We start from the raw sequence: 24,580 nt of genomic DNA, 5'->3' as shown, positions 1-24,580 counted from the left end.
AAGAAATATAATCTAAGCAAAATAATAGGGAAATGAAACGACAAAATGTGTGGTAAATAGATAGTAAATACGATAAAATAGCTATTATTGCATCTTTGTATTTTTTTATAATATTTATTTATTTATAATAAATGAATAATTTAGAAGAGAATAAGCCAAAGAAATTTTGGTAGTTGGTCATTTTGTAAGTTTTGCTAAATCATCTCAATGCTTCAACAGCTTAACCAATTACTATGAAATTTGGTACACATGTGATGTGAGAATGATGAAGGATATAGGCTACTTTTTATTGCGGTAGATTAACATATCCTAGACATGCGAATGAAGTCACTGGTAATAGCAAGTATTTACAAAATTGTTTCTCCTGACCATTTATGCATATCCATAACTACCTACTAAGTCCAGAAAATTGAATTTTGAAATATAAGTTTATTTTATAACCTAAGCATCCGCTAAGAAAGATATTTTGAAAAAATCAACTTAAAAGAGAAACATGACACAAATATTGGTCTTTTCAATTGTAAAGACATTTTATTTATTTATTTATTTTTAACTATAACATTTAAGTCGACTGGTACACATGTATGACTGTAACTACTAATGAACTGTCAGTTTTCTCACATTTGGTTTGCTGGAAGAAATCTCTATTGGAGATAAGCTCGCCTTTGTTGCACTGTTATGTTTGTTTTTACATTTCAATAACCTTTTGTGTACAATAAAGAATAAAGAAAGAAAGAAGGAAACGTGCAAAACTGGGTATAAAGTAAACATGTGAATGTAAATTCGACATCATGTTACAATCATATCACGACATCATGTTTCATGTTACAATCATTTGATACAAAATCTTTATTTATCAAATTAGGCCACAGTTAGTGGATAGTTTGTAATTAACTCCTAATTGCATCTAAAGTGCGACATACCAGAAGTTGCGGTGCTTTTACCGTTTGCTATGTCGCGTCAATATTTCGAATAACATATATTACATGTTATATGTTATAATAAGCTATGTCTAACAAACATTTACATAACATTTTGATTATGAACTTATTGACATTATTATATTAATTAATTTACCTGTCTATAAATGTAAATTTTGTAATGGACGGATATTTTGGTTATCGCATAGGTAGTGTTTTGATGACTCATGATGTATTCAAGTAACTTGAAGCTCGTCATACCACGTACTCACTATAAGATCCTGACTGGTGGAGTGGTGGGCCGGGTCGTTGAGCTCCCTAAAATATGGTTAAACGATGTTATGGTTGCCTTATCCGACATACGTGTGAACGGGTACTGCTTGTTGGGACTTGGTTTGCTTGATTATTTTTCATTGAATTTATATATATATATAAATATCTTGCTTATAAACCAATTGGAAAGAGGAACTTTTGAGTTGCATGCGGGTTCTCCTCAGTAGATAAAAGCATTCCGAATCCAGCAGTGGAATCACAAAAGAATTGCGATTTAAAAGAGCTCGTAAACAAGCCTATTTGAATAATGATTATTTCTATTCTATGTTGATAAATAGGATATATTTTACTGAACTAGGTGTTATCTTGCGAAAGTCCATATTACTGGTTATTTGACAAGAATAATTTTGTTTAATTTTGCTATTATTAGTGTATGTGCATTCATATATATATAAACACAAAAAATTACAACATATAATATATATAAAATAAAGATGTACAACAGGCGAGCTTAACTCTGTAAGAGTTCTCTTCCAGCAAACCCTGAGTGGAAAGGAGCATTAATTATTTATTAGCGGGCAGTATGCGTACAATAATAGAAGGAAACATTATAGATGTTTCTATTAAAAAATGAAATATGTTGACATATATAATATAAGTAACTCATACAATTAAAATCAAAATAAATACATATCTGTATACAATAATACATATACATATACATAATAAGTTTATGAGGACAGAAGATGTATATATATATATATATATATATATATATATATATATACGTAAATTTTCAAGTGTTAGCAGTCACGTACACACTAATGGTAACGAGTTTACACAAAATAATTCTAATTATTTTGTGTAAACTCGTAATTTTTATTACGTCCTGTACACGTATAAAGCAAAATAAAGCACTGGCCGTGTGGTCCCGGCATAGGCCATTCCTTCTTTACTCGTGGGTGTCATAAGAGCCGATTAAGAATATATGATGAAATAAGTCACAAATACCATACTTTATATAACAACGAAGCGTGTCACTACGTACTAAATTACTTCTTGATATATTTTTTTTAATGGATGATAATGGAATGGTAACCCCGCACGCGCTAACGGTATACACCAGTGAGAGATGATAGGTGAGAACGAAAAAGCAGGTCAGAGCTCATCGTGATGAATTCACCTGGAATTCAGCACGATGGTTTCCAGGGAGGACCACGTGGAGGTCGACCTGGTTGGACATATTGCTAACAATAGGACTGGTAGTCCGCATTATTAACAATCCCCCTTCCCCTTTTCGATATGTTACAACAGCTATTTCGGTGAATCCCTTTCCTTACAACTCTCCTAAACTCTTTCGAAAGTATTTGCAATTCTATTTTTGTCATTTCTTAAAACTTTTTTAATTACACAAATTTCATGCAGAATCGAAAACTCTGGAATCGAAATTTCGCCAGAGTCTTTTATCATCTGTATTAAAGCGGAAAATTAACCCTTAAATACCTGAAGTTTCAAATTTGATACCGGGGTTATAAATCGCATTGGGCGCATACAATCGATTTTTTTTTATTATTTGGCTGTTTACATGTTACCAAATGTTTTTTTCAAAATATGTATATAAAAATATCATTTTGAATTTTATACTGTTTTTCCCCTACAGTAAAGAGTACACTTATATATTTTTTTATTTGATTTTAAAAATCAGGCTTTTAAGGGTTAATGAAGTTATGATATCTAAAACTATGTTAGTAATTCAGGAGATATGGTATGTAATTTTATATAATTTAATGTATATAATTAAAATGAGTCTATAAATAAAATATAAAGAGGTGAAGAGACTCGCTGAAAATCGTAGTGAGTGGCAAGAGCTCCACCGACAAGAGCGCAGCTCTTAAATAGGATAGATAGAATTAAAATATACTTTATTAGTATATGGCAGCAGTAATATTACTAATAATACTAATAACTATTATTATATATCAGCCGTTAACTGTCCATTGCTTAACATAGGTTTTCGCAGGCGGGTAGGCAGCCGTAGATTTTATTTGATGGGTGAAAATGGTATGGTAACCCCGCCTGCACTAACGGGATACGCTGGCGGGGCACCAGTGAAGGGTGATTGATGAGAATGAAAACAGGCCAGTTAGCCCATCATGATGAATTCATCAGGAATTAACCATGTTAGTTTCTAGGGGGAACCGCGAGGTCGACCTGGATGGGTATATTGCTAGCAATGGGATTCTCAGTCTCCATTACTAACAATCTCTTTCTCCCTAAGCCGCCGTAGTTCGGCTTCATGTTTTAAGAGGGACGCTGCATTCCTTCCTTCGATCATTAAGTTCACATAGTCGCTTCTTACGACAACCATGGGAAAGGAAGGGATGATCCATTTTATTTCGGGGCCGCACGGCAAAATACTAATAACCGACAATAATTAATATATAATATATAAAATTCTCGTGTCACGGTGTTTGTCACCAAACTCCTCCGAAACGGCATAACCGATTTTTATGAAATTTTGTGTGCATATTGGGTAGGTCTGAGAATCGGCCAACATCTATTTTTCATACCTCTCAATGAAAAGGGTAACGCACCCCTAAATATATTTTTTTTTATTTTATTGATAAAATGTTTTATTTTTATTATATTATGGTTGAGCATTGAAAAATACATACAAATTCCAATTTTCACGCTTTTACGATCAACCCCTGTTTTTTAATCGCGATTTTTATATACCGCATTAGGGTTGTAAGATGGTAATCGAATATAATAATTTTAGTAGGATAAATATTCATGTATAGTTCTAGAAATAATGTATATGGTAAAACAACGTTTGCCGAGTCAGTTAGTTGGTATATAAATTGTAGTAGATGGAGTTTTTGTGTTTTTCTTGATGTCTTAGTCTATTGAATTATATTTTTTTTATATTAATTTGCAAAAAATGTATACAAACTGACAGCCTACCTATAGGCAAGTAGTAACAACTATTATCTATAGTCATGAAAATATGGACGTCACAGAGTATACTGTGATGCTTATGGTATCACTGATGCATCCATTTATATTATTTTATGATGACTAAAATACTTTGTCTCCCGTTTATAACTGTACTACAAACACAAATGTAGTCATACAAGCATAGCTGCTGCCGATTTTTGTATAAAGTCATAATTTTGGTGATTCAATATTAATTAATTGCAATATGCACTAAAGGTAGGAACTGTACTGAACTATGATAGGTAATAAAAATACCGTATAGTGTACCCATTAAGGATTAAATTAAAAGCACCCGTAACTGGCGAGCGTGTATGAAAAATTTAAAAGATTGATGTATGTGGAGGAAGCGTAAGTGGCTCGTTTGAAATGAAGCATTTGGCGTTACATTGTTTCTGCCTTTCCCAATGGAGGAAAGGCGTGTCTAGTACATTGAACAAAAGACATGAAATATGTCCTAATAAAATATGGATGAACTTAATGTCGCGTACCACATTTTGAACAGCGACATCTAGTTTCCTTGCAGGTACTAATATTAATACAAACAATGTAACTATCTTAAATGATAAGACTATTAACAACAATTATTAATTATAACAATAATTATGGACAGAAATTATTTAGATTTCAAATCAATATTTAAAGTATTCAAATAGACTTTATTTAAATTTATTATTTAATTTTGAATTTTTTTTATACAACTTAGAATGGCAGACAAGCTGACGGTCCACCTGACGGAAAGCGGTAACCGTTGCCTATAGACATGAGCAATACCATGGACATAACAGAGTATACTGTTTCGTCCATGATACCCCCCATGTGTTGCCATTCCTGAGGACTCAGATGTTAGTCCTCTGTACCCTGTAAATTCACGCCATATCCCATTCCTTCAAACCGAAACACAGCCATGCAAACACAACTGCTTTACGGTTGAAACACGAATGCGACAGAGGTACCCAAGCAAACGACTTTTGTACAAAGTCTCCCTCTGGTAATTTTTTTATGAAATATAAAATTTAATATTGCAGGCGCGGACGCAGAGTGTTCCTGTTACAAATGCTGGTACTGTGTTTTGTGCCACACGCGGCGCTAGTTGCTCAGAATTGCGAGATTATAACTCAGCTATCTAGTACTCTGGACTCCTCCCTGTATTTGGATTCTGAGGTTGGTATTTCTTATTTCTTAGTACTTTATACTATATGAAAAAAAACTCGATTAACAATATGTACACAAATGAATAATTAATTACATAAACTTAATTATATAAAAGCAGGATAAAGAGGCAACAATGGTCGGGCTTATTGCTAAATAGAGATAATTCTCAGGTAACCTTAGGATGGCGAGGAATAATTAAAATTGTGTCTGGCCAAGACTTAACAGAAAAATAATAAGACTAAAAAAGAAAGGGAAAAGGTCTAAATTTAAACGCAGTATAAACAGTATATATGTATACATTTATATTCATGAGTTTGTACGTATTATAAGTAAGCCACGAATGCAATAAATAAATGGAAAATTTTCAGCAAGTGCGACCCCAATCCAACTTCGGTGGAAATTTATACTTTGCTTTCAACTTTTAAACCCCCAGAAAAGCCGATGTCCTCAAAATATAAAAGGAAGCATTTTATAAAATACTTTTTTGGGATATCAATTTTTCTTACAATTGAAAACTAAAGTTGACTAAAAAAAAAGTTCAATGAAATTAAACATAAATCATATTTACTGGAAATCATTCAAATGTCTGTTTTCAATCTACTCGTAATATGCAATGTTGCTGTTTTTTTTGCACAGAAAGAAATCCATACGATGACCAGTATCATAGAATCTATCTAATAAAGTTTTTTTAGCACCTTATCTTATTAATATATCCAATGCGAATGTGTTGCAATAACCGAGGCTGCTGCAGTTGTACATAAGCTAGGAATAAATAGTTATAGCATTAGATTCTTATCTGACAGCGCAGCAGTACTAAAAACATTACGAAACAACAAGACAAACAACAAACTAATAATTGAATGCCACCATTCACTGGATAGGATATCTTCCAATAACCGAGTTATCCTCCAAAGGATAAGAGGGCACAGTGGATCTTATGGTAACGATGCCGCAGACGAACTAGCTAGAAAAGGCTCAGGAACGAGGGTGGTAGGCCCGTATCCACTCCTTCCTCTTCCATTCTCACAACTTCGAATGTGGATTCGTCAAAGATCCTCTGACATACAAAACCAAAGATGGATACAGGCTACTGATTGCAGACAATCAAAATTGGCCGTACCTATGTTGAATCAACGACTATCAAAACGTTTATTACATCTAGACAGAAAAAACCTCAAAACAATGATAGGGACAATAACGGGTCATTGTCCATTAATCAAACATCTATACACAATAGGAGCCACAGACAGCCCTCTATGTCGAGGCTGTTTCGACGCCGAACGAAACGGCTATTCACGTAATCCTGGAATGTGAGGCTGTGGCCCATCAACGTTTAGAAATCCTCGGAACGGTGAGGTCGCTCCGTGAGGCCTGTGAAGAACCCAGGAAGCTTCTGCGCTTCTGGACGAAGCTAGGTTGGCTGCACTAGCTACGACTCATACGCACAATGGCCCAAGTGAGAGGCTAAGCGCGGAAAATGGAGTCCTTTTCACATTCACATTCACATTCACATTCTTATTAATATAATGAAATTGTAAATAGATGATGTTTGTTCCGGGATTACGCAAAAAACGATTGCATCAAATTGGTTGCACAGCTGTATCCTTGAAGGTCTTACTTAAAACTCGTGTAGGTTTTATCTAGATATGTTTTTTATTTATGAAAAATTTGGTTATTTATATTTATTTAGTTTTGCGTATTTATGTTTATTTAAAAGTTTACTTACTAGCTTATTGACTGTTACGTCGTATCGGGCAATAAGCTAGTAAGTAAACATTTTTGGAGCCAAATGTAATAAGAACTTGATGTTGAATAGAATTTCGAATGACAAGTATCACTCACCGGCTACGGGTCTGGTATCAATGGACACCCAAAATTCGAGTCCAAACTTCGGAATTAGATTACACGATAGATCCACCCCTACTGAATACCTAAACATTGTGCATGGTGATTTTATCGCAATCGAATTAGGGCCACCAATTGCGGCTTTTGATATTTACCCAAACATCAAATATTTTATCTCCAAATTGATACTATTTGCGGAATTTTTGTCTAATCACAAACTTAAATCGTTTTTCACTTTCGCCATGTACTATTTTACGGTGTGTTTCGTACAAAGCGAACGACGTAAAAGAATTCTTACCTTCATTTCTACTTTTACCTGTGATTCTCTAATTCCGTTCTCTGTTTTGCTACGTTCATTTATATATTTATATTTTTATACATTTTGCACATATCAGAACTGCCCAAACAATATTGTCTACATTTATCCGAGTCCATTTCATTTTTCTCCAAAAGTTTCTCCAAGATTGTCATTTTGTCCAAAATTTTACGAACAGAATTTTTTTTCACAAATTTGCGAAAAGTACGTCTGGAAACATTTAATTGAATAAAATGCAAATAATTGATGTTATTAGAAATCATGTGTACTCTTTTTTCCACAAAAAGGTTTTGTAATAAATACTCGACCGGTTATAAATAGAAGTAATCTTTATTTGAATTGATTTGTTTACAAGCTCTTTGAGTCATCATTATTTTCAATCGATTCCAAAATGAAGGAGCTCCTCAATTGAGGTTGTATTTTTTATGTTTGTTACCTCATAAGTTCGTCAGTTTTAAACCGATTTGGAAAATTCTTTTTTATCGGAAAGGATATATTTGTTGATTGATCTCATAGAAATTATATCAAAATTGGTTTAGTAGTTTAGTTTGTAAATTAAAATAACTGGTTTTGTCATAAAGTTGTTTTTTTTTTCTGGGAGACAATCTTTAATTATGTTTTTTTTTTTGTTATTTCCAAATAGTCGTTTATATCAAATGACATGTTTTTCTCGTTTGGTATTTGTAACAAAGCTATTATAAGAAATGTTATATGATAGGTATAATGATCAAGAAAAAATACGCGACCAAAAAATCTCCATATTAATGTATTCAAATACGAGTAGCAATTGTTGTCACCTCTGAAGGTTATATGGAAGAGATGAAATAAGCTCACCTTTGTAGATTCTTCTGATAATTTTTTTGTGTGCGACCTTTACTAATATTGGAAATTGAAAAGCGAGTTTGTTTATTTATTCATTGGATACGTTTGGTGGCTTAACGGTTCAGTATATCGTCGTGAAAATATATTGTACATAGATTATTTGGGATGGAGAAACACGTGGGTACCTTTATCCTGATCAATGTTTCGATATCGTTGACAGACAGAAAATTAATTGAATAATAAAGGAAGGAACATCGTCAATAGCCTCATCATCTCAGCCATTATCTGTCCATTGCTGAAAATAGCTCTCTCCCATTGATTGCCATAACGGTTCTGAGTCACCTGCATTTACTGACTCCCTGCAATGTATTTGAGGTCGTCACTCTATCTAGTGGGGGGGTCGTCCAACACTGCATTTACTGGTACGGTGTCACTATTCAGGAACCTTTCTTCCCCATCGGTTGTCGATTCTTCGAGCTATGTGACTAGCCCATTGCCATTACAGTTTGCTTAACACTTTTTTATTTTTTCTATTTCTCTTTTCTATTTTTTATTATATGTATCCCGTGACTCTACCAGCGTGAATAAAAACTTAAAGTATCCTAAGTGCTAAATTAGGATATAGTCCACCTGTGTACTAAATTTCATTTAAATCCGTTAAGTAGAGAGAGACTTAGTACAGAAGTCTTTTGCTTGGTTACCTCTGTCCCATTCGTGTTTCAACCGTTAAGCAGTTGTGTTTGCGTGGCTGTGTTTCGGTTTAAAGGGTGGGATAGGCAGTTAATTTACTGGGTACAGAGAAATAACATCTGAGTTCTCAGGATTGGAAACGCATGGGGTGCTTCATGGGCGAAACAGTACACTCTGTTATGTCCATGGCACTGCTCATGTCTATAGGCGACGGTTACCACTTTCCATCAATTGGGCCGTCAGCTTGTTTGCCATTCTAAGTTGTATAAAAAAAAGTAGTTTTTTTTTCATGCATGAGTAATATACATCTATTTTTATAAATTTTCGTACTTATAATATCAAAAGGATTATATACATACTAGCTGTTTCCGGCGGTTTTGTCTGTATTTATCAGTATGTAAAATATCATACGTGTTAAATAATGTACCTATGTATAAAAACCATTGAGCCGTTTAAGCGTAATTGAGTAACAAAGATCTAAACATCCAAATATAAATAAGTATTTACTAAGAATAGTTTTTAGTTTTATGTTTTTTCTCTTAATAAAATAAAATTAAAAAAAAAAAAAAAACTACAATACAATATTCAAGAAGTATGCAATTGGTAGATCGCACGGGGTTTCGTCAGTAAACAGTAGATCTTGGGTCTAGTCAAGTAGGCCACTCCTGATCTACAGACATTGTAAAGGTGTAATTTTTTTTAAATTAATAAAATAAGAAGAAGTAATGTTTACACAATTATTAACTCACTACGATACGTATAAGAAAATTTAATTTTCTCTCAATTAAATTAAATTTCAACGTAGATTGTATTCTTCCAATACATCATCGCGAGCAATCTGATATCACGTCTTCTCGTCATATCGGATACGATCTTGGAGAAAATTTATTGTAAAATGCTGAAGGAAAATTATTGTATCAGTCGATGCCTGCGACTTTGTCTACGTGGAACTGAGTTTTATACCCCTTATTTGAGAAATAAATGATGCCGCATACAAACTTTCATCTCCTATTTCACTAATCCTATTAATATAATAAATAAGAAAGTTAGTAACAACTACAATAAATGGAGGGATTTACGCATAAACTATTGAATGAAATTTTGTACACGAATAGGTTATACACTAACAGTGGCGTAGCTAGGTAACCAAAGCTCTGGGGTATAAAACAAACTAGAGCCCGAACTATTTAAAATAGTTTGTTCCGTATTCGTCGTGTTCCCAATTCGACGTACTTCATATTCGTCGTAATCTAGATTCGTCAATGAGTCAAAGTCCGAGGGGCCCCCTGAGATTGGGGGCCCCGGTGCACTGCCCCGTCTAGCCCTCCGGTAGCTACGCCACTGTACATTAATTTAGCATATAGGAGAGCTTATGTCCTGATTTACTCAGGTGGAACTACGGGATATACACGGGAGACGGCAATTCACCTGTTTACGGCAAAGCGTCTGTATTGAGTCACTACACAGAGGTGTATGATGTATTGATAATTATAGTGTATATTAAAATGAGTATGTGTGTGTGTTTATTAATGTGTGTGTTACAGCGCTTGGTACCAGCTGGTCTCATTATCACGTACCTTTATGCAGTGCCTCAATAATAATGATATCCTTTATGCGTTGCAATTCCTGAGGACTATGTTGTTATGTCTCTGTACTCTATGTTTTCGTTGTTATATTTTTCTTTTAAAACAGAAACACAGCCATGCAAACATAACTGCTTCACGACAGAAACTCGAAGGGGATAAAAACAGATGACTTACGAAGTCTCCCTGGTAGCTATTAAAGTTTGTTTTCAGTCATTGGTCTTTCAGTTTATGGTATGTCAATTAAGAAGTAGGTAACTTTTAAATTACTTCTTGAATTAGAAACACTCGTATCAAGTTCTAAATTAATACGTAAGTTTCCATCTTCATTCTAGATAATTTAATACAGATCTGTATCTGTATTAAACTGACCCTGTGGTCAGAGTATACCGAACCAAATTATATTATTAATGAAATTAAACAATTTAATCCGACAAGAATAGTCTAGGACTTAAACTATTTTTTCAAGTTCTCATACTAAATCGATCACGTGATCGTGTGGCTTCTATGTAAATTTTAAAAATGATGTCGTTATCTGTAGTTTATATAAAGCTATAATTTATTATTATTTTACTAGAGGGAGACTTTGTACAAAAGTCGATTGCTTGGGTATCTCTGTCCTATTCGTGTTTCTACCGTGAAGCAGTCGTGTTTGCATGGCTGTGTTTCGGTTTGAAGGGTGGGCTATGACGTGAATTTACAGGGTACAGAGGAATAACACCTGAGTCTTCAGGAACGGCAACGCATGGGGGGTATCATGGGCGAAACAATTTTTTATGTCCATGGTACAATCGTCTATAGGCGACGGTTACCACGTTCCAAAAAATGGGCCGTCATTGTATGCCATGCTCAGTTGTATAAAAAAAATTATTATATTATGTATTCATAATATATAACTATGAAACTAACTGTGTACCATGTTTTTGTTAAAGTTATTAGTTGGTAAAGTTGCTGTTTGGTCCCAGCACAGAATGGGCCATCTCTTCCTTTCCTGCGGGAGTATTAAGAAGCGACTAAAGGAAATTAATGGTCGAGGGATGGGCAGCAGCTACTCTCGTTAAACATCCCCAAAGTCTAACTGCGGTTGTTAGTGCGTCTGCCAAGCGTGACAACTACTAGCGAAGATGCTTTCGTTAATTGCTGAACATAAGCATCTTCGTAGCTACCTAATACGAAGATTCGGGGGGAAAGGGATTGTTAGTAATGGAGACTGAGAATCCCATTGCTAGCAATATACCCAACCAGGTCGACCATCTCGCGGTTCTCTCTGGAAACTATCATGGTTAATTCCTGATGAATTCGTCATGATGGGCTAACTGGCCTCTTTTCATTCTCATCTATCACCCTTCACTAGTGCTCCGCCGGCGTATCACGTTAGCGCAGGCGGGGTTACTGTACCATTTTCACCCATAAAAAAATACGTAGATGCTTATGTTCAGCAGTTAACGTCTGATGTGATGATGATGATGAAACAATAGTTCGATTTTGATAAAACTAATATGGGACCATTATTCATTGAAGAAAAAAATTTGTTTAATCAGAATTGATGTAAATGTTATCCAAAATATACAAAAATGAAATAAGGTGAATTGAAAGCTCTATATTTTGTAGCTTAGTTTATTGTGTTGCCGGCACGAGAAAAATAATGATAACCAACATAGAGAGAGAGCTTGGAGATAAATAGTTTAATATTTACTGAAACCCACTATCCTAATTCAATTTGGAGATTCCATTTCAAGTAAACTTAGTAGAAAGGGAAGGGATATTTTTGAATACAGGTTTCGAAGAACTTGTTTACGCATTTTCTGTTATAGTCAAAGACTAAAACTAAGCAGTATAAAAACGAATAGAAAATATTTTAAAACGTATCATAGAAGCTCTTTTATATGATACACCACTTGGCTAGTCCAAGTGGTATTTGAAATTTTAAAATTTTATTTTCATAATGGACTTACTAGTACCAACTTTTGGCCTCTAGTAAAGAAAATCAGAATATTTATTTAATTAATTCCTATGGTATATAAGGAAGCCAGGATTTCCTAAAACCATTCCAAAATGCAGTCCGAAAGCGTGAGTGTTGTGATAGATGGTTGGTCGGACGAATGGACAGAGGGACAGTACTCATATAGTAAGGGTTTCTGTGTATATTTTGGCACGTAACACTAAAAATATATACAAAATTTATATCTGCTATTTAACAAAGCTCCATTATCACGTAAAATCCCCAACAACATAAAACTGTTTATGTAAAGGTCTCAAGAATATGATAAATAGGGTATGACACAGCCTGCCCACGCAAAAATGGAGGTTGGCAGGCTTGGATATAATTTGCAAACGAGCGATCTACGCAAATATTATAAGCAAGGGTGGTGAGTAACTACATTATAGTAGTAAAGGGAGAATTATTTTGTCTAAATTATCGCGCATTCTTAAATTCACTATTGACTAGACATGCATAATGTGTATGATCCGATATTTATAAATTTTACCAGATTGCTTGGGTACCTCTGTCCCATTCGTGTTTCAGTTGTGAAGCAGTTGTGTTTAAGGATGGGGTATGGCTGTGTTTAGGTACAGGTAACACCTTGAATGGCAACGCATGGGGGGTATATGGGCGAAACAGTGAATTGTTATTTCTATGGTACAGAGGAATTAACTTTCCATCAGGTCGTCAGCTTGTTGCCATTCTTAGTTGTATAAAAAAAAATATTGGGTTCTTCTGGACATTGATGGCGTAACAGAGTCATTATTCATTTCAATATCGCCCATGTCTGTCGGATAATTTGTTAAAAGTCTGTTATCCAACATTATATTTTGGATAACAGACTTTTAAGATATTTGTTCTTGGCCCAGTATATAGATATTGTAAATAGAATATATATATATATATATATATATATATACTGATAAATAAATAATCATCATTATCATATCAGCCCTTAACTGTCTACTGCTGAACGTAAGCCTTGGGGGGTTTTGCCAGTAGTTGCCATACTTGGCAGACGGATCGGTAACCGTAGTCAGGCTTTAGAGATGTTTTAAGAGGGACGCTGCTGCCCTCTCTCGCCGTCTCTTAGTCGTCTTTTATAACATCCACGAGAAAGGAAGAGGTGGCCGGGACCACACGGCCACTGTCCACAATTTTATTACTGCCGTTTTGAAACAACGTGCGATAGTTTAAAATTAAATATCATATATTGAACAGGCCCCTGCAGTCCCAGTATAGAATAGGCCACCCTTTCCTTTCCTGCGGTAACACATAAGAGGCGACTAAACGAACTTATTACTAATGACTAACAAACTTGTTCAATATAAATTTACCATGAAAGATTTTAACACATGGATATGTGCATACATACATATATGTACATAAATATGCAAGCATATATATAGGTATATGTGTCTCTGTGAGAGTCAACGTTTATCTCAAAGAGACATATTTGACAAACGATATAAAGACGGTTAACTGCCATACCTTACTGACTTCAAACGCAGATACCCACCGTTGGGGGCACGATGGATATGCCCACAATCCTAAGAGACATGTGATGTCATATTTTCACGTTTTATTGAGGTCTTGAGGTCGATAGGCTGACGATATTATATCGGATGCCTTTATACTTTTACATTTTATAGGATAAATAATTTACTGGTGTTTGCCCCATGTTTTTGCTCACTCAGATCTGTATCCCATATATATCTCAACAGTTAACTTAACCGTCAATTTATATATATATATAAAATGTGACAACAACCTTTTTTGAGGGGGGGAAAAAATTCAGATTCACTAAGAGAACACTTTGCTAAAAGGATGCTAATTACTTAGATGTACCACCAGAGGGAGACTTTGTACAAAAGTCGATTGCTTGTAGAGGTACACAAGCAATCGACTTGTACAAAGTCTCCCATTTGTATTTTAACCGTGAAGCAGTTGTGTTTGCATGGCTGTGTTTCGGTTTGAAGAGTGGGATATAGCGTGAATTTACTGGGTACAGAGGAATAACACCTGAGTCCTTAGGAATGGCAACGCATGGGGGGGGGGTGGATCATGGGCGAAACAGTGTACTTTATTATGTACATGGTACTGTTCATGTCTATAGGCGACGGTTACCATCAGGTGGGCCGTCAGCTTGTTTGTCATTCTAAGTTGTATAAAAAAAAATGTGTTTTATATTTTAAATTAAAATATTTTGCGGAAACGAATAACTTCACTACATTAATTCCAACAGATCAACGAGGCATTGTTAGTCGGGAGCGCTGTGATGAGTCTTCAGAACGAGAGACAAGTGGTCAACAACAATTCGTATTTCACACAGGATCCAAGCGCCATGTGAGTGTAATATTAAATTAATTAAATAACTTTACTGATCAAATGAGAGTGTAGTACATTAAAGTAGTAATTACAGATTGTGTTTCACAAAAATAAAACAGACTTCAATTTGAGTTAAAATCAGATATTATCATTTCAAAACTAAACCACAGAATCGATTTTGATTAACATTCCATGGAATCCATCTGTTAGATAGTCCTTTCAGATACAGAATTTTCCAAATTAATTCAGAACTGACAGATTTATGAGGTCGTACCTCATAAAAAATACAGCCGAGAACTTCCTTTTTCAAATCGGTTAAAAAGGCGAACATAATAGTAATATTCTATACCAGGTCAACTTTTGGTATGAACGATGGGATGAAGAAATCGAAATTGGAATAAAATGTATTTGCATCTTAGTTTTTTTTAACCACGGTATATCGAACCTTTGATTTTAGCTGTTCTGTATTTAATAGTAATTAAACTTTATTGAATAATGGAACTTTATAGGTTAATATTTATTATTATTATTTTTTATACCAAACAAGCATGCGACCTACCTCATGGTAAGTGTTTACCATAGCCTGTGAACGCCTGCAATAGCAGGGACATTACGCGCGCATTTCTGACCCTAAAGAAACCTCTTTACCCGTCTTTTGAAGAACCACATGCTGTAGTCTTATGGAAAAACCTCGATAGGGAGCTCATTAAATAACTTGAGTGTCATGGGAGAAGACATCTCTGAATCTGTACTGTACGTGAGACTCTAAGGTATGAGGGTGAACTCCCCGTCGATGGTGAGCTGTACGATGGTAGAACGTGGCCGTGGGCATCATATTGAACGATTTCTCTGAGCACAGTCTGTTGTATAAGCGTTAGAATACGCAGAGTGAGGCAATTTTTTTTTTACAACTTAGAATGGCAAACAAGCTGACGGCCCACCTGATGGAAAGTGGTAGCCGTCGCCTATAGACATGAGCAGTCCCATGGACATAACAGAGTATACTGTTTCGCCCATGATACCCCCATGCATTGCCATTCCTGAGGACTCAAGTGTTATTCCTCTGTACCCAGTAAATTCACGCCATATCCCACCCTTCAAACCGAAACACAGCTATGCAAACACAACTGCTTCACGATTGAAATACGAATGGGACAGAGGTACTCAAGCAATCGACTTTTGTACAAAGTTTCCCCAGAGACCAGAGTCTCTCTGTAAGACTTAAGGGTTCGATTTATTATGTACTATACAACCCGTATAATACCGTACAACCCGCTACAAACTAAAGTTCCATCCCAACCATCTGGATGAGTGGTGGTCCTCCACCTGCATTATTTCAGGCAGCAGTATTTCAGAACCGATACGACATCATAATCTTCAAGAAAAGAGCATATTCCTTTATAAAAAGTCGGCAGCACACCTGCAATGCCTCTGGTGTTGCGGGTCATCATAGGCGGCGGTAGTCACTTGCCATCACTTACTATTTTCATAATAATTGTAGTGTTTGTTTCCCTGATAACATATAACAAAATATTCATGAATTAATATTGTATTTTGAATGATATTATTTTACTTTAAATAATTACTTGTACACCTTTTGATTATAGAGAGCTTATTAAATATATTTTAACAATTTATTCCCAACTATGTTTCACAAATAAATTATTGACTGAAAATAAATAAGAAGAATTTGGTGTCGGCGAGATTCGACCTCACGATTTTTGCGTTCTAGTCGAAGTAATATACCACTGTGCTATGACGCTCTCTAATTGTACTCATATTTTACATATATAAATGTTTTCTTAGACATTTCATAATATCTATAATTCCAAAGATTTCTTCAACCACTTTGTGCACGCAAGTTTGTATAGAATTACTCCAGTATCTGAAAAGCTTGTGGTGTTTCAAAAGGGAGATAAATATTCTCGATAAAATAAAATTCTTGTTTATTCTAGCCAATTATATATATCGTTGTCTCGGCAACTAACAAAAGGAAAAAACAGTTCATTACAACGTGTTTATGGCAAATGAGTACGTCAGCGTCATTACTTTATTCGATTTTCAAAAGGATTATGCTCAATTATGACTATTTATGTCAATAGGCGACGGTTATCATTTCCCATCAGTTGTTTGTTTACCATTCTAAGTAGCATAAAAAAAAACTCTCAATTTGTATGTATTTTTTCATTTAATTATGCAACGTTTTTGTAACATGATTTCCTAATGATTTCCATCAAATTTTATAATCTTTAAACAATATTAAATCATAAACAAAATATTTTACGCATATTTTACGACACGTGTTTCACCTCTAAACGAGGCATATTCAGGCGAATTGTTAGAAAATGCGATATTTTTTTTTTATACAACTTAGAATGGCAAACAAGCTAACGACCCACCTGATGGAAAGTGGTAACCGTCGCCTATAGACATGAGCTGTACCATGGACATAACAGAGTATTTTGTTTCGCCCAAGATACCCCCATGCGTTGCCATTCCTGAGGACTCAGGTGTTATTCCTCTGTACCCTGTAAATTCACGCCATATCCCATCCTTCAAACCGAAACACAGCCATGCAAACACAGCTGCTTCACGATTGAAACGCGAATGGGACAGAGGTACTAAGCAATCGACTATTGTACAAAGTCTCCCTCTCTTTATAGAAAACTGTGAATATTTGAATATCATAATTACGACGTTTACGTAAGACCAGTACGCGTGTATATAATGCCGCACACGCCAGAACTGTGGTTTTGGAACGAAATGCACGATCCCTTCCTTTCCTGTGGGTGCTGTAAGAGGCGACTAAGAGAACTTAATGGTCAAGGGATGAGCAACAGAGTACTTCTTAAAACATCACCAAAACCTAACAACTGCGGTTGTCAACCCGTCTGCCAAGAGTGGCAATTACTGGCAAAACCTCCCTTATAGGGGAGGCCTACGTTCAGCAGTGGACAGTTAATGGTTGATATAATAATATATTATAATAAAAAAGTCGGAAGTGACTATTTTTGACCCCCTGTGTCGCCCATGAAAAACCTTTTAAAGGCATATTTTATTACACGCTTGTTACGAATTTTAATACACTGCTCTCACCATAGATATAGAGTCACGTGCTTTTAATAATAACATCCAGAATGAATGAAAGAAAGAAAACATTTGTTGCTAACAACAAAAAGAGTTACATTAATTATCAATAGAAAACAAACTTCACATTTGTTATTGACAACGTGGCCGCCACTCAGCATGTGCTGCAGCAAATTAATTGTTACAGCGCTGATATTCTGTGGTGGGCATGCGTGACATCACAAAGGAAGACAGCAAAAAGTAAATAACTAAATAAATAAAAATATAGTGAAACATAGAAATAGTTGTTGCTCATACAATTATGTATATTCATGTACTGTATGTACATGAATATACATAATTACACATACACACTACATATATATATATGCTCGTACATATACTGCAGACAAGACATACACATATACATATAAAAATAAATAGTATTGAGAATCTTCATATTATACAATGAAGTAATAATGTCATACGATCACAAAAATATACATGCTTTTTTTAGATTTAAATAATAATTCTATAATTTTAATACATAATAAAAAAAAATACAATTGAATCGTGAATGTCCTTCTTTTTTTAAGTTGGCTCAAAATAAAGATTGATAGCAAATATCGTGAAATTTTTGGTTGCCACAAACTGTTTACGATACACGTAAAAACTCCGTATAATGCGATGTCGCTCTTGTCCCCAGAGACGAAGTACAAATGCCTGGAATTGACACATATTGATTCAAAGCTATAGAAGCTATATATATCTTAAATATATATTGATGGCCAGTTTTATAATTCATCGTCCCACGGTACGAGATTTTTAGTATGATTTTATTTATTTATTTAAATTTTATGTCCATAATATAGGTACATATGGCGGACACAACAGCTAAACGCGTTCTCCATCAGTCAAACATGTGGCGAGCAGTGTTTTAAAATAATTAAAAATAATTTAGGAGAGCAAAATATATACAAAGTATAAACTTTGTACATATACAAAGTTTCGCCAAGTACCAACAATAATAATTAAATTATCTATATATAGCATAGGAATAAATAGAATAGAAAATATTTATTGCCAGAAAAACACAATTACAACAGAAAATACATATACAATTTATATATTTTATAATAACTTGAATACAATTTCCATTATTTATATTATATTATTATTCATATTGTTAATATCTTTACTCATTTAATAATTTAATTCTATTTTAATGTTTGTTAAACACAAGGCATGTTGTGGTTGCCTATAAATGTAAGAACAGTGAGATCTGATCTGCCAGTGTATTGTATCAAAATTTAGCTTTATTGTAGCTGTATCTTATGTTGGTAATCCTATAAATAAATAAATAAAATAAAATACAAGAAGTGTCTCATATTAGGCAAAAGGAACTGGCTCAGCTGATGCTGCGAGTGTCCCAGCGCAATATGTACAGCTGCACAGCGCTGGTTTTCAGCCAGTCGCTCTCTTAACAAAATACAACAAAAATGCAAATTGGTACAAATGCATATATTTTATTTATATTCATATACATACTTTACTGGTTACTTTGTTTAAGTCATATACTGTTTACTTTTTTTTTTATACAACTTAGAATGGCAAACAAGCTAACGGCCCACCTGATGTAAAGTAGTAACTTCGCCTATAGACATGAGCAGTACCATGGACATAATAGAGTATACTGTTTCGCCCATGATACCCCCCATGCGTTGCCATTCCTGAGGACTCAGGTGTTATTCCTCTGTACCCAGTAAATACACGCCATATCCCACCCTTCAACCCGAAACACAGCAATGCAAACACAACTGCTTCACGGTTGAAACACGAATGGAATATATTTATATACATACTTTACTGGTTACTTTGTTTAAGTCATATACTGTTTTCTTTATTTTTCTAATATAGTTAATTAAATTAAAATTCAAATCGTCTTTATTCAAATAGACTTGTTTACAAGCACTTTTAAATCGTCATCTATTTATGAATGTTGTTATCTCTTGCGAAGAACCCGCAAGAAATTCAATAGTTACTCTTTTAAATCTCTGTCAATATTACGTGTATTGATATAATTGTACTATTTCTGTACATCACAGAGTATATTCTGTGACTACACGGTCATTAAAAAGCCCGTGCATGATCGACCATCGATCATGCATATTTGGCATTATTTTGATATGGTAATATTTTATGTCTTTATTTTATCTATGTATATGATTATTTTTATTATATATTTTGTGTACGTTTATATTAGTCTAATTGTATATTTATAAGATATGAATATGTTAAGTATTACTTTATGTTTCCTCAATTCATAAATAAACCGCCTATCTATTTCTTTGTTTGCTCAACATTTGACTAGTAGACCGTTCGGTGTTCACTCAGCCAATTACATTTACACTGTTAATTAAAGTTTAAATAAATAAATAAATATTGATATTATTAGAAAAATACATTAATTCTTCCACAAGCAAAGGGTTTATAATATTTACTTGAGTGGTATTGTTCTTGGCATTTTCAGAGATTAATTTTTATACTATTTTTTTTCCGGTACAGAGAATTGTAGGATGAATGGAAATTATTTAGATAGAACGGAACGGATTCAATAATAAATTAATCTACGGAATACATAATTAATCTATTTTGGCAACATTACATTTTCACGCGTGGCTACTACAGAATATTAGCGCTGTAACAATTAATTTGCTGCAGCCCATGCTGAATGGCAGCCAAATGGCAATAACAAATGTAATTATTTTCTATTGATAATAATTAATGTAACTCTTTTTGTTGTTGGCAATAAATGTTTTCTTTCTTTCTTTCTTTTAAATAGTACCTGATATTGTGATATGTTTTCTCTATTAAATTCATCAATTTGTTTCTATTGACTTCCAGCCATTCTTCAATTAATTGCATTTGAACAAATTATAGCCCTAGCCAAAGAAACCGGTCCAGTATTAATTATAAAATCTTTTTGTAGGTACAAGTGTTTTCTGATAATATCAATATATATGCAATTATTATGGAGATGCTTTTAATTATGCCGCGACGATGCACGAGATCGTGCACCGCAAGACGATATGACGATGTCGCAGACATGCACGGAAATTTAATAGAGTCGTCATCACTTTATCTTACTAATATAAGATTGTAACTAGATGATGACTGTACATAGAGAATATTTAAAATAATAATAATATGGGGGTTATTATTACGATTAATTCGCCATGTGGCTCTGGCATAGAATTTTTTTCACTCCTTTCTTTCCCGTCGATGTCTTCAGAGGCGACGGGCAGTAGCGTCCCTCTCTTTAAACATCACCAAAGTCAAACTGCTCTTACCATCCCGCCTGCCAAGCGTGGTAACTGTTGGTAAAATCCTTATTTACTAGTTTAGCAATAGATAGTTAACTAGGATGGATAAGACCAATAGATTCAAATATTGTATTTTTTTTTAATTTTATATCTGTATGTTGTATGTTCCGGTATCATGCAATTATAACTGCATCGAATTAATTCTTCTCTTTCTGCGTCTAGGGAAGTAGATAAAGTTTTGTTTGAGAAATCAGTTCAGGGTACGATAGGACTGATATACTTGAAGAAGGTAAAAGCCCTTAAATTATAAAAAAATATATAAAAAAACTGCATCGAATTGGATGTGTTAATCTCAGTTGTGTTCCTAAAAGATCTACCTTAAAATCTGTTGTAAGAGTATGTTTTTTTTTGATAGGTGATAATGAAATAGTAACCCCACTCGCGCTATCGGTATACGCTGATACCAGTGAAGGATGATAGACGAGGATGAAACAGGTCAGTTAGTCTATCGTGACGAATTCAATGAGAATTGTTCACGATGGTTTCCAGGGGGGACCACGTGGAGGTTGATCTCATAGGGCATATATCCCTTCCCCCCTAAGAGTATGTTTTATCTTTATATGCTATCTATAAATGGTATATTTTATTGATTTTCTTACTTTTGAAATCCACATGTACGAAGTAAAAGTAAATAGTAAAAGGCAATTGCATAAATTTTTAAGCGTCTTCAAATGAAAGTTTGAGAACTTGCTTTTGAAGACTTTCTTTGATTTTGTTTTGTAACTATGTAACGTAATTAAGGTTGCCATTTCTAAATAGATTTTTTAAATTATTTTGATAATCGATTTCCTGTTTCTTAAACGATTTGGTCCCATATTAAAAGATGTCATCTTGTCATGATTGAAGCTGCTCTTTTTCAACACACGATTCTCTATTCCAAATTAAAATATTTATAATGTAGGGTAGGTATTTATGAAAATTCTCGTATGTAGAGTATCCTATAAATTCGCCTTTGGAGTGGGCTGAACTATTTCATGTCGACACGTTGGGACTTTTTGTGCTTTCCTCTGCTTTATGCTATCATTTTATAGATTATTGTATTATTACCTTTACTATATCCTGTCGTACAAAACATCTCGTGGATTCGGATAAGCTGTTACCAGTAGACTCATACACATGCTTGTCATACATATTTTGATTTCTTACTGCAAAATCTGTATAGTATGATATATGCTTTACCGACATGTGTCCAGTAGTTTTTTTTAATTGATAATAATGGATTTGTAACCCCACCTGCGTTGTCGGTATATGCTGGTGGGGCACCAACGAGAGATGATAGTTGAGGATGAAAGCAGATCAGTTAGCCCATCGTGAAAAATTTTACGAGAATAAATCACCATGGTTTCTCAAGGAAACCACGTGGAGGTCCACTTGGTAATACCCGAAATTGCTAGCAAAGGGGTTGTTAGACCCCAACACTAACAATCCCTTTCCCCTTGTATCTAGTAGTATGTATAGTATATAAAGTAGGTAAGTAGTTATGAAACATATGAACAGAAACATGATCCTGATTGAAATAGCTTTTATTGCAGAGCCATAAAAGTCAAGTTTCTCAATTTAATATTTAGAATGTCTAGACAAAATTAAAGCATTTGTCAAATTAGCCAATTACGTAAATGTTTGGTTCATTAAGAGTTGAAACGACTCCATAGATTTTCATTTAAGACGACGACTTTGTCGTGCGAGTGAATTATTGTCACAGTGGGTCGGACCGTGCTAATTTCACTAACAAAAACCCATTAGTCAACTTGTAAAAAGGAGGGTAATATTGATTATAACGAAGTGTTTTATAAATATTATAAAGTTGCAAATATGTATACAATAACTTCTTGGATTCCCAATCGCACAATTGTAATTAGGTTATTTTATCTATTAATATTAATTTTTATTTATCTAAAAACTACAAAAACCTATTTATACATTATTAGTAATTCGCCCCGGCTTCGCGCGGATTCAATGTAGAAGCAATGTGGTATCAATTTGAAGTAATTAATAATATTACTATTGTATTCGTTTAAATATTTCTAAATATCATATACTTTTTTTAAATATTACCATAGATTACCATAGTTATAGAAAGCTGTCTATTTATTTATTTATTATTATTATTTCTCACCACAAACAATTAAGGACTGAATATTTAAAACTTGCAAAACATTTTAACAATATTATTTGTGGGAGCTGGTGCCTGTACTAGGTGTTAAACCTGTATTACAAGTCACGAGGACCCTTACCTCGAACAGTACAAATTATACAGATGAAAACTTTCACAAAAAAGGTGATGGAGAGTAAAAAAAATTCAGATACAGTGCGTGTACAAGATAAATAGCTTTCGATATGTATAACTTTAAAACAAAAACAAATTATATGCTTAGGTTAATAAGAATGTATGTTGTAATATAGAATACCAACGCTGATCTTTTTGAAGTCCTAATAAAGAGGAACAAACAAACAAGGAGGAAAGGTTGCCTGGAAGAGATCGCATTTAGCGATAAGGTCGCCGAGGAGTTCTTTTGCACTACTACTGCCCACTCACTACTTCCTATGCCACTGTGTTAGGTTGACTGGAAGAAATCTCTTTTAGAGATAAGTTCGCCTTTGCTAACATTGTTATTAACTTATTGTTGTTACTGTATGTTTTAGTGCAATGAAGAATATATATATTTATATATATATTAAACGCTAAATTGTAAGCATATTTATGCTTACAATTTAGTGCCATAGAAATTGTGAAATTGAAGTCAGTTTTTGTGGAACAAATCTACTTGTATTTAAATCAAAACTTAAAATCTTTTTTGTTCCAGTTCAACACTGGAACGTGTATTTTCGTCGACGGATGGGCATTTGGACGCGATATCGCATCTGATTGAAAATCACTCAATAATGTCATTGTAGTAAGTTTAAATTTTTTTTTATCTATTTCAAATGTCATGTTGACGGCCCACGAACGATACCATGAACATAACAGAGTATAATGTGTCGTCCATGATACCCCTCATGTTTTGCCATTCCTGATAATTAAGTTGCTATGTTTCTATACCCTGTAATATCCGACCTTTCAAATTGAAACAAAGTCGTGAAAACACAACTGTTTCACGGCAGAAACACGAATGAGACAGAAGTGCCCAAGTAAATGACTTTTGTACAAAGTCTCCGTTTGGTAAACTATATACATGGATAGCATCATAAACGGCGCACTCTGCTATACTGTGATCGAGACT

General features: G+C 34.2%; 1 protein-coding gene across 1 annotated transcript in view; it reads left to right on the top strand.

Annotated features, from left to right (window-relative positions):
• The window catches only part of LOC128201192 (uncharacterized), a 38,611-nt gene extending 14,357 nt beyond the window's left edge, over window positions 1-24,254 (top strand). Inside the window, exons 3-5 of the mRNA XM_052897389.1 lie at window positions 5,216-5,351; window positions 14,828-14,928; window positions 24,164-24,254. Of these exons, the coding sequence (XP_052753349.1) occupies window positions 5,216-5,351; window positions 14,828-14,928; window positions 24,164-24,254 (328 nt within the window). The remainder of the gene's footprint in view (window positions 1-5,215; window positions 5,352-14,827; window positions 14,929-24,163) is intronic.
• Window positions 24,255-24,580: the final 326 nt, after the last annotated feature.

Source organism: Galleria mellonella, unplaced genomic scaffold (genome assembly GCF_026898425.1).
Source record: "Galleria mellonella isolate WM207_F2 unplaced genomic scaffold, CSIRO_AGI_GalMel_v1 utg36, whole genome shotgun sequence".
NCBI lineage: Eukaryota > Metazoa > Arthropoda > Insecta > Lepidoptera > Pyralidae > Galleria > Galleria mellonella.
Note: the sequence above shows the minus strand (reverse complement) of the source record. Positions and strands in the feature narration are given on the sequence as shown.